This window comes from Pinus tabuliformis, chromosome 8 (assembly GCF_031772625.1).
Source record: "Pinus tabuliformis cultivar Carrire ecotype Pingquan chromosome 8, CPIR1, whole genome shotgun sequence".
In the NCBI taxonomy this organism is placed as follows: Eukaryota; Viridiplantae; Streptophyta; class Pinopsida; order Pinales; family Pinaceae; genus Pinus; species Pinus tabuliformis.
This window is the reverse complement of record NC_142294.1, coordinates 626,967,101-626,979,357: the sequence shown is the minus strand read 5'-3', so window position 1 is coordinate 626,979,357 and position 12,257 is coordinate 626,967,101. Positions and strand designations below refer to the sequence as shown.

Below are 12,257 nucleotides of genomic sequence, written 5' to 3'. Positions count from 1 at the left end.
AAATTAATACAACAAATCCAAAGGGGAATAAAACCCAAAGATGTTGTAACATGAGAATAATGGGTTTTCTTGGGGAATAAGATAAGAAAATTCACAAGTTGGGTGGTGGAACCGAATTTTAGCATGACCAATTGAAGTTCAACTCGAAGAGAAGTGTTGTGCCTTGGTCCTCGTGAATTTTTGGAGAGCTCACTTATGGGTTGAAGAAGGCCTCAAACCTGCAACTTTGATACCACTATTAGAATGTTTCCGAATAGATATCAAAGCGAGATGCATTTTATTAATATGACACATATAAATACATGATCTATAACCTTTGGATTCATCTTTCAAGCAATATCTCTAACCCCTAATGAATATTCCTATTCGCTTGTGATTTTTCATATTCTTTCTCAAATGAATAATACAAAATGTCATAACACTAGCAATTAGATTTCCAATATTTTTTGTAAAAAACTAAAACCTTTTATTTTAGCTCTAACTTATTTAAAAATTAGATAAAAAGTATGATTATCAAATCCGAGGAAATCAGTCACCTAACCTAATTTTATGTTTAAGAAAATCACTTATCCTAACCTATTTTTATGTTTAAATAATTTAAATGAAATTAATTAATATAAATGTCTTAAAAGTATAATTTGGTTATAAAAAATGTTAATTTGTTATTGATTTTCTTCTTTAAAATAATTACAACGTTTTTTAATCTTTTAAATTAAAATAAATAATCTCTTAATTTTTAAATTTAAGAAAGTAAATTAATTAATATAAGTGTTTTAAAGTTTAGCTGGGTTATAAATGAATGATAACTTGTTCTAATTTTGCAGTGTATCTTCTTTGGCATTTTACTAATTAGAATAAATAATCTTTTAATTTTTAAATCTATGCAAGTGTTTAATATATTTGAATTTTGTTTTAATTTTTAATTTATTTATTTATTAATCCTACCCACTATATATAAATATAATAACGCTTATGTCTTAATTGTTAGGCATTAAAAGAAAAATAAATTAATTCAAAATTCCCGATAAATTCCAATATATTGTATCAAAGTAGCGCTCATATGCTCATCTCACCAAACAATAACCAGCTTGCAGAGTATGTCTGACATGGCGATAGCAGCTCTCTGGCCGAGTGAGCTCTCCAACGGGATCCTGAAGGCTAATGCTACCCGCAGACTTCACAAAGCAACTTTCCACCCTACCCCACGACGGATTTCTCTCACCAGGTGTCAGTTAATCATTCATTTTTGCATTCACATTTCCAATCTTTTAATGTGAAAGCAGAAACTTGTAGGACGTTCGTTTGAGATTTATCCCACAAATCTGTTCCAGTTTTGTTCAATAACTGTCAAACTATAAACCCTTGATCCATACATTGGCATTTTGATAGTAAAATTTAGTATGGTTTTCGGGGGTTCTTCACAGTCATATGGATTCATCAGTCCTGGCCAAGGGTGTGTCCTCTCCTATGCCCGTAGGATTTAATTTAGTGACCTTAAGGAATGTAACAGAAAGTGTAATACTCTGGTTTTGATCTCTGTATGCATTGAATCATATTGTGTATAAATTGTACATACATGCTTAAAATGATGGGAGTCAAACCATGCACTTTAAATAAACGTTCCTGTCTGTAATTGATTTAAATAAGTTAGTATAGATTTTTAGTGTAATGCTCAATGCCAAAGCTTGACTAGTGAATGGTTAGGCATGTAGATGCTGTAAATATACTTATATGGACCATGTGGTAGGCTTGCCACAGTGAAGTCAAGCTATGTAAACATTTAACAGTGGAATATAATATTAGCTCCCACAACTGCCACCAATGATTCGGTCACCATCTGCTGCCATTTCCAATAATTACGGAAACAAACTGCTGTTGATTAAATTCTTGTTGGGAGCTCCTGGAGTGGCCCATTACTCCCTCTGTAGTTCTCTACCATGTTCTGTGGAACACTTGACACATAGCCAGCAAAAGCTTGATAGAATCTTGGCTATAAATACTTCTGTTTGGTCCCCAAGCTCACTCACTCAATCCCCTTCAGCCTTACACCATCAAGTTAGAGTGAGCAGAGCTTGGAAGTGCCACACGGATGAGAGATTTTGGGTGAATTTTTGTAAATCTAAGGGCTTTGTAGTTTTCGCTCTATTTTTAGCGCTGCTGCTTTTAGGTTTTTGTTTTTCATTGAGAAGCATTGGTTTTGTGTTTGGGATGATTACATCTCTTTTGCAACTAGTCCATTCCAGCCTTTCGGCGGTGCTGTAGACGAAATTGTTGTGCAGCAGAAGGAGTGGGAGCGAAACTCATTAACATTCGTTTACCAACGTGTGGAGCTATTTGTTTTAGTATAAAACGTTTGGGATTTTAATCCATTCCCCAACAAGCAACAACATGATTTAACTTGCACTCGAGTTTTCAATCTGTTTTGGGTTTTAGGAATAAAACTGGTACCAAATCTCACACACAGAATATCCTCTCTCAAATGAATTCATCCGCTTAGCGCCAGCTATAATTGCATTGATAAATCAAAGACAGATTGTAGTTCAAAGGTTGAAGCTTAAAAAAGGAAGGGAAGTGGTCTGCCTCAAGCGTAGCAAAAAGTTTGGTTTTGGAGTGTGAGTAGCATCAATGGCCGGAGGTATGATTTATTGGGTGTTAAAGTTTTCCGATTCTTTTAAGTGTTTATTCTGCATTATAGAATCGTTATTCAACGAACATTTTGTATCAGAGCTTGTTTTATCTTTGCCTTGGTGTTTATAGGCATGCTCTGTTTGGCTCAATGCCATATTTTGAGAATTTTCTGAATTGAGACATTTATTTGGAAATATGTCTAATTTTTGCTCAATTTTTATGCTTATAATATTTATTTGGTTTAATTATATGCAATTTGGATAATTGTTGTGCAAATTTATTAATTATGCTCATATTTAATTTGCATGAATTGATTATTTCTGCTCTAAATACATGCTATTTTGGATGAGTATACGAGACCCATCGTTGAATGTTATGCATGAATATTATAATTTTATTTATGCAAATTATCATTATTCTCATATCAAGCTAATTTTTATGCATAAAAGAAATAATTTTTAGTGATCCATATAATTTCTAATTGATTAGAGAATAGCCACAACATCTCTAATTAAATAATATTATATATTATGATTGATTAAGATCACATAAAGAATATTTAGACATTAATTGTAATTAATTATACTAAATATAATAAATTTTATCCCACAAGAATTTTTATTATATTTATATAATTAATTAGGATAAATATCAAATTATTCATACCTTACCCACAAGAATTATGAATTAATAGTTTTATCATAAAGTTCAAATTTAAGATAGAATTTATATCAAATTATAATCATAATATATCCTTTAGAATTATGAATTAAGTGAATATTTTGATAAATTCTATCATAAAGAATAATTGAATCTGCTTGAATTAAAAATTTAGTCCACAAACAATTTTTATGTCGTTAGATTCAATTTTAAGCATGATTTACATTGGTAAAGCATGAAATTTTATTTAGGTCTCAAATTTAACATAAGCATGTAATCTTTAATTTTATGCAGTTGTACAACCTGCAAGTTTCTCTGAAATTTGTTGTGATATCCCTGAACTTAAGGGAGATAACTATAAGGTCTGGAAGGAGAGAGTTCTCCTTCATTTGGGGTGGATGGACATAGACTATGCTATTAGAAAAGATGAACCACCGGCACTCACTAGTACCAACATTGCAGCAGACATCACGCTTTATGAACAATGGGAGTGATATCGCCTAAGCATGATGTTCATTAAGACTAAAATTTCAGCTGGTATTCGTGGTTTCGTTGATCAGCATGAAAAGGTCCGAGCCCTGCTGAAAGCCATTGATGATCAATTCGTCACTTCAGACAAGGCACTAGCAAGCACCCTAATCATGAAGTTCTCATCCCTAAGGCTCACCGATGTGAAAGGTGTATGCGAGCACATCATGCAAATGAGGGACACTGTGTCTCAATTGAAGAAACTCGAGGTTGAAATATTAGAGTCCTTCCTGGTGCACTACATCTTGAACACCCTTCCGCACCAATACGGACCCTTCAAAATCTCATACAACACACATAAGGATAAATGGTCAATTAATGAACTCATGACCATGTGTGTTCAAGAAGAAGGGAGACTGGTGATGGAACTGGGAGAAAGTGCAATGTTGGCAATGCGAGGAAAGGGCAAATCTCAAGCCAATTGGAAAGGGAAAGGTACAGTACCTCCCCAAGCCAATATCAAGAAGGATTCCAAGTGTTCCTTCTGTAAAAAGAAGGGACACATGAAAAAGGAATGCGCCAAATTTCAGAAATGGCTTGCGAACAAAGGCAATCCAATCTCGTTTGTTTGTTATGAATCTAATATGGTTAATGTCAATATTAACACCTGGTGGATTGATTCTGGATCAACAATTCACATTTCGAATTCCTTGCAGGGTTTGCAAAACCTAAGGAAGCCAGTGGGAAGTGAGCAAAGCATCTTATCAGGAAACAAGATGGGCTCGCATGTGGAAGCTATAGGAACATGATATTTAATTTTAAGTAGTGGCTTTGTTTTAGAATTAGAAAAGACCTTTTATGTTCCAAGATTTTCTAGAAACTTGATTTCAGTTTCAAGACTTGTACATTTTGGATATTCCTTCAACTTTTTAGAAATATCTTTCAGTTTATTTTATAAATCTGATTGTGCTGGGAATGGTATTTTGTCCAATGGTCTTTACTGCATTAATTTACAAAACAATGTGTTGGACACCTAATCCTAAAGGGTTAGCGTGGAAGTTGAAAGGACAAAGCAGTCCAAGAGACCTTGGGATCTGAATCCCAAGAGTCACCTATTGTACTATAAATGTGTATCTTATCTTAATAAAAATGCACTCACTGATTTATCTTTCCTATTATTTTACTGTCCATGTCTGTTTGACATTGTATCAGAGCCCAGGTCCCCAGGTTCCAAAAATAGTGTAACTCCTCTGCTGCCTCATGAAACCTCTGCTCCCTGGCATACGCTCTCTGCTCTGACATCCTGAGCGCTGCTCTGCTCACTACTCTGCCTCTGTCGCTGCCCAGAGAGGCATGTAACACAATGTCACATGATTCAACGCATGTTAACACTTGCACTAAAAGATGTGTTATTAATGAGGATTCCTCTAAATTATGGCACCAGAGATTATGTCATATCTCCATAGAAAGAATTAAAAGATTAGTAAATGAAGGGGTACTTAATACTCTGGATTTTACTGATTTTGAGACTTGTGTGGACTGCAAAAAGGGAGAGTAGACCAACAAGTCAAAGAAAGGTGCCAATAGGAGTTCGGACATATTAGAGATCATACATACTAATATATGTAGTCCAGACATGGACTCACATGGTCAAAGATACTTAATCTCTTTTATAGATGATTACTCACGATATATGTATCTCTACATGCTTCATAAAAAGAACGAAGAATTAGATGCCTTTAAGATCTTTAAGGCTGAAGTAGAGAAATAATGCGGCAAGCAAATTAAGATTGTGAGATCAGATAGAGGTGGAGAATATTATGTTAGATACGCAGAAGATGGACAAGCACTTGGGCCATTCGCAAAATCTCTTCAAGAGCATGGGATTGTTGCCCAATACACCATGTTTGGTTCACTCGACCAGAATGGTGTAGCAGAAAGAAGAAACCGGACATTATTGGACATGGTGTGGAGTATGCTTAACAGCTCCAATCTTCCTAAATCTTGTGGATTGAAGCACTTAAGACGACAATGTATATATCAAACAGGGTTTCAACCAAGGCTGTTCCTAAAATGCCATTTGAATTATGGAAGGTTGGAAATTGAGTTTGCGACATATGTGCGTTTGGGGATGCCCGTCAGAAGTGAGAATATATAATCCACAAGAGAAGAAGCTGAACCCAAGGACCATTAATGGGTATTTCATTGGATATGCTGAAAGGTTTAAAGGTTACAAATTTTATTGTCCATCTCACAGCACTAGGATTGTGGAATCAAGAAATGCAAAGTTTCTTGAAAATGACTTGATCAGTGGGAGCGATCAAACCAGGAACATAGTTTCTAAGAAGGATCATTCAAAATCTCAACCTTCCACCTCAAGTGATAGATTGGTTATTGTTCACAACACCCCTCAAGTACAAACTGGTGTTGAACAACCAATTGTTGAAGTTCCACAAGCTGCTGACGACATTCCAGTAGATCAGGTAGTTCAAGAGTTGCCAAGAACTTTTGAACAACGAGTTGAACCACATACTTCTCAAGAAGATGATGGTACAACATTAAGAAGATCTATTAGACCAAAGAGATCAGCAATTCCTGATGATTATGTTGTGTATCTGCAAGAATTTGACTACAACATTGGAGTTGAAAATGATCCCGAGTCCTTTTCACAAGCCATGAGTTGCAAAGAATCAGAATTATGGTACGATGCCATGAAGGAAGAGATGAATTCTATAAAGAGTAACGAAGTCTGGGATCTTGTTGAGTTGCCTAATGGTGCAAAAGCCATTGGATGTAAATGGGTCTTTAAGACAAAGAAAGACTCATTGGGCAACATTGAGAGATACAAGGCAAGACTTGTTGCTAAGGGATTCACTCAGAAAGAAGGAATCGACTACACGGAGACTTTCTCTCCTGTATCTAAGAAAGATTCCTTGTGCGTTATTATGGCATTAGTAGCCCATTTTGACTTGGAGTTGCAACAAATGGATGTGAAAACGACATTTCTCAATGGAGATCTAGAGGAGGAGGTTTACATGAAACAACCTGAAGGATTCCCCTCTAGTGATGGTGAGAAATTGGTTTGCAAGCTCAAGAAATCATTATACGGTTTAAAACAAGCATCCCGCCAATGGTATTTGAAATTCCATAATGTAATTTCTTCTTTCGGTTTTGTAGAAAACATTATGGATCAATGTATATACCTGAAAGTCAGTGGGAGTAAAATCTGTTTTCTTGTTTTATATGTGGATGACATTTTGCTAGCAACCAATGATAAGGGTTTTCTGCATGAGGTGAAACAATTCCTCTCTAAAAATTTTGATATGAAGGATATGGGTGAGGCATCTTATGTCATTGGCATTAAGATCCATAGAGACAGATTTCGAGGCATCTTGGGTTTGTCTTAGGAAACCTATATTAATAAAATTTTAGAGAGATTTCGGATGAAGGATTGTTCACCAAGTGTAGCTCCCATTGTGAAGGGTGATAGGTTCAATTTGAACCAATGCCCGAAGAACGACTTTGAAAGGGAACAAATGAAGAACATTCCATATGCTTCTGCTGTTGGAAGCCTAATATATGCTCAGGTCTGCACAAGACCTGACATTGCATTTGTTGTGGGAATGTTAGGACGATATTAGAATGATCCAGGTTTAGACCATTGGAGAGTTGCAAAGAAAGTAATGAGGTACCTTCAAGGAACCAATAACTACATGCTTATGTATAGATGGACGGACAACCGATTACTCAGATTTTGACTTTGCTGGATGTGTTGATTCACGCAAATCAACATCAGGATACATTTTTATGATGGCCGGTGGAGCTGTATCATGGAGGAGTGCCAAACAGACCTTGATTTCCACTTCTACTATGGAAGCCGAGTTTGTCTCCTGTTTTGAGGCTACTTTATATGGTGTATGGCTTAAGAGTTTCATTTCTAGGCTTAGAATTATGGATTCTATCTCTAAGCCATTGAGAATGTATTGCGACAATTCAACTGCTGTTTTATGGCTAAAAACAACAAAAGTGGGAGTCGAAATAAACACATCGACATTAAGTATTTAGCTATAAGAGATTGTGTTAAAGAAAAGAAAGTGGTCATTGAGCATGTCAGCACTGAGTTGATGATCGCTGATCCTTTGACTAAGGGCATGCCACCATTTAAATTCAAGGATCATGTAATGAATATGGGACTTGGTTCCATTATGTAGTTTCTCATTGTATGGACAATGTTATTTTAATGAAATTCTTAATTATTGTGATGTTTTCCTCATATTTATGTGCACCTTAATTTGATTCGAGAGAATTCATCTGTATAGGACCAAGAATAAACATAAGGTTTATTCATTAAGAAATTGTTGCCACATAAATTTTAATAGAAATAAATACATGGAAGATAATACTCGTCATTAGAGGACTAATCGCCATGATTCATGTATCTATTAATACAGATTATCAATGGGTTTTAAGATGAGACATTAGATTGGAAGTATGGACCAAGTGGGAGAATGTTAGCTCTCACAACGGTCACTGATGATTCGGTCACCATCTGCTGCCGTTTCCAATAATTATGGAAACCAACTGTTGTTGATTAAATTCTTGTTGGGAGCTCCTGGAGTGGTCCATTACTCCCTTTGTAGTTCTCTACCATGTTCTGTGGAACACTTGACACATAGCCAACAAAAGCTTGATGGAAGCTTGGCTATAAATACTTCTGTTTGGTCCCCAAGCTCACTCACTCAATCCCCTTCAGCCTTACACCATCAAGTTAGAGTGAGCAGAGCTTGGAAGTGCCACACGAATGAGATATTTTGGGTGAATTTTTGTAAATCTAAGGACTTTGTAGTTTTCGCTCTATTTTTAGCGCTGCTGCTTTCAAGTTTTTGTTTTTCATTGAGAAGCATTAGTTTTGTGTTTGGAACGATTACATCTCTTCTGTAACTAGTCCATTCCAGCCTTTTGGCGGTGTTGTAGACGTAATTGTTGTGCAACAGAAGGAGTGGGAGCGAAACTCATTAACATTCGTTTACCAACGTGTGGAGCTATTTGTTTTAGTATAAAACGTTTGGGATTTTAATCCATCCCCAGCAAGCAACAACATGATTTAACTTGCACTCAAATTTTCAATCCGTTTTGGGTTTTAGGAATAAAACTGGTACCAAATCTCACACACAGAATATCCTCTCTCAAACGAATTCATCCGTTCAGCGCTAGCTATAAATGCATTGATAAATCAAAGACAGATTGTAGTGCAAAGGTTGAAGCTTAAAAAAGGAAGGAAAGTGGTCTGCCTCAAGCGTAGCAGAAAGTTTGGTTTTGGAGTGTGAGCAGCATCAATAGTCGGAGGTATGATTTCTTGGGTGTTAAAGTTTTCCGATTCTTTTAAGTGTTTATTCCGCATTATAGAATCGTTATTCAACGAACATATAATATATAATGGTCCAAGATCACTTGTAGAGAGCATGAGAGAGTCTATTATTCCATTGGTGGGGAAGAGGAAAGGGGGCATATGGAAGAGTAATCCTCTATTGCCAAATTTCAGTCAAAGATGTCGTGACTCATCGTTTTTCCATCATGTGCTTTAAATGAACTTATTCACCTCCCACGACTTAAAAATCCAATCATTGAGGTTGCTGGGGAAGTATTATCATGTAGTTTTTAGAGCATGGGCTAAGTGCAATCATTATGGGGAATAGGAGTACTTTATTCTCATGTCAAAAGTAAAGTCAACCATCAATCCCTCAACTCTCTCATTGTTACTCATTATATCATTCTCTCGCATTCATGCGCTACACTTCTCGTGTTGTGTTCTCCATGGTTAGTCATGGACCAAACTAGGATTTGACCAACTCAACACAATGGTAGATGAATTTGCCGACCTTGGATGAGAGATAGATTTCTATATGTAAGCATAGAGGCTATGAAAGTTCAGAATCCTTCACTCACTATGTATTTGTTACTCGCTGGGTGCTTGAGAACCAAGTGTTATTTTTTCAAGCTATTCTTATAAGAAATTCAATAAGTTGAAATCTTTCTACTACACTCAAAGGCATTAGAAAGGATGAATATCCTTAAGGGACTGTTGAGCAAAGAAAGTGAAGATCATACTTCTATTGTGTAGGGCATTGAAAGAGAATGCCATGGCTGTTCAATTGCTACATGAGATACCTAGAGTGCTCACTAGCAAGCAAATTTGTTGAGCCATGAGAATAAATGGGCTGGGTTGAGTGAATTAGGAGCCATAGTTTGGTTCCTTTACCCTAGTGGTCTCATAACTTGGCTTGGGGTTGGTAGTTGCACTAGACGGCTATGATTGGGTGGAAAATTTCTTGTGAACATCCAATTTCTTGGCCTATTGTTTGTTAAAAAATAAGAGTTATATCATTGTGTATGAATCTATAATTAAATGTTGTTTATTGCTATGGAAATATATGTATTTTGCATGATGTGTGTGTAGGTATGTTAATTTTTGATCATGGGCATTTGGTTGCCATAAATTCTTGTTATTCCATGCTTGTATATTCGTTGCATTTTATAATTTTGCACTGTTCATGCATTTAATTAATATTTTGTCGATCATGCATTTAATTAATATTTTGTCTCCACAAGAGTGCTTTTCATTTGGGATTATGGTGAAATGGTCGCTTTAGGTTGGGAATCTCAATAGCCAATTTAGTGGCTACTTGTCCCATGGTTGGGAGTGGGTCACCATAGATAGGTCCCATCATAGATTAGACCTCACATTATAGTGACCCATGGGGCATAGCATGCCTTGGACTGGAAGAATATAGGAGGGAATATAATGACAACCATGGGGCTTGGCATTTTGAAGGCCATAGTTCTACAAAATGTTTAGGAGTGAGATCTATATTATTTCTATGAGAGTATTCAAATGGATTTATCTTTCCTATCAAGGGTGTATGCTATATTCTTTTTGTGGGAATAAAGTTAGTGTGCTCTTCTGTTAACCATAAAACCTCTTCTTAAGATCTAGAATTATTTATTTATTTATTTATTTTCTTTTGTAACTAAAACGGTTAATATATTTATAGATCAACGGTTGGGCCGTAGCCTAATCAACCGACATTACAAGGAGACTTAAGTTCAATAAACCTTTCTACGCCTATCAATCTTTCCTTCAAAGTTTTGAGACTTGAAAGAACTTCGCATCGGCGATTGAAGTTTACAAAGTGGTGCCTTAAGACACAAAAGGGTGTGAATTGCGATCCCCGAGCAATCGCATCGGAGAAGAGCTGTCGGCGGTGTCGGAACAAAGACCAAGTCTTTTAGCGATGCGATCGGCCCCCGATGGTTAAGGCCCCTAAATACTTATCGGGGCTTTTAAAATTGGATGTATATAAATAACACATAAAGCCTTCCGTCAGCGCTAATTCCTTATAAACCATTATAAAGGAAATGTCCGCAAAACAATCCTTTCTGCCTTAGTACGATCTTGACACACATTCCGAGGTTCCACCTTAATCGCAATCGGGAATCGGCACCTCCGCGGCTCACTTTACAACACTCCTCCTTCGCATCCGATATGCGATTGAGCTGTCGGACTTCAAACTTTTTAGGCTCACGCACATAACCACATCGGGTCCACACCCATCGGCCCTTCGCAAAAGCTCGTGACGCTACCAAACCCCGATCCCTGATCGACCAACTTGCATATTGAACCTCCGCCGTTGATCTACTCTTGTTAGATCCGACGGTTCTCGTTTGTTTCGGGTTGATAACACACCCGTGGGTTAACCGCCCGATAAAGCGGTTTCCCCACACTCCGTCGCTGCTACGTGTCCTCCACTTAGTGGAATCGGAGCCAAGCTCACGTTACCACTTACCACTGCTAATGCCGCCCGAAAAACCACTCAAGGTTTAAAAACCGCCTTTTTCCCTGCGTTAACTTCTAGGCTCTTTCACGAGCGATGACCCTTGATCTGCTCCATCGGTCAGTTCCGATAGTTCTATTAGGTTCATCTGTTGCTGAATCTGGACCGTTGATCACTAAGATCCAACGGTTGCTCGGGGCATATTTTGCTTGGCACAGCGCTATTGAGCTATGGAATGGCGATCCACATGGGCTCATCTGAGTTTTTTTGAGAAACCCCCGAGTCAGACAGCATCCCTCGTTGGCTTTGTTATCTGCCTCCTTATTTGAGCTGCGGAGGATGTGAAAGAAGGAGGAAGAGGTAAAAAAACCCAGCAGGCCCCGCAACCTCTGGAGAGTATTGTTGAGAGCCGGATTGCTAAGGTGCTCTTCTGAGTTTAATGTCTTTATCAAGAGCTCTGAGTCCTTGAAGACCTGAAGAGCTGTGTGTCCATGCTCCTGTGCGATCTGGCAGCCTTTAAGAAGCCTGAGAATTTCGGCCTGATTGTTTGTGCTCTGTCCTAGTCCCCAGCTGTAGCTATCAATACGGGAGCTGTCCTGAGAGTAGACCACTCCACCTGCACCAGAGATCCCTGGATTGCCTTTAGAGGCGCCATCGAAGAAAACGGTT

General features: G+C 37.3%; 1 protein-coding gene across 2 annotated transcripts in view; it reads left to right on the top strand.

Moving 5' to 3' along the window:
• The first annotated feature begins 1,067 nt into the window (after positions 1 to 1,067).
• LOC149237060 (uncharacterized) overlaps positions 1,068 to 12,257 on the top strand; it is a 162,954-nt gene continuing 151,764 nt past the window's right edge. For both annotated transcript variants that reach the window (XM_089366736.1, XM_089366735.1), the window contains exon 1: positions 1,068 to 1,225. In XM_089366736.1, coding sequence (XP_089222862.1) covers positions 1,098 to 1,225 — 128 coding nt within the window. In that variant the 5' untranslated portion in view covers positions 1,068 to 1,097. The remainder of the gene's footprint in view (positions 1,226 to 12,257) is intronic.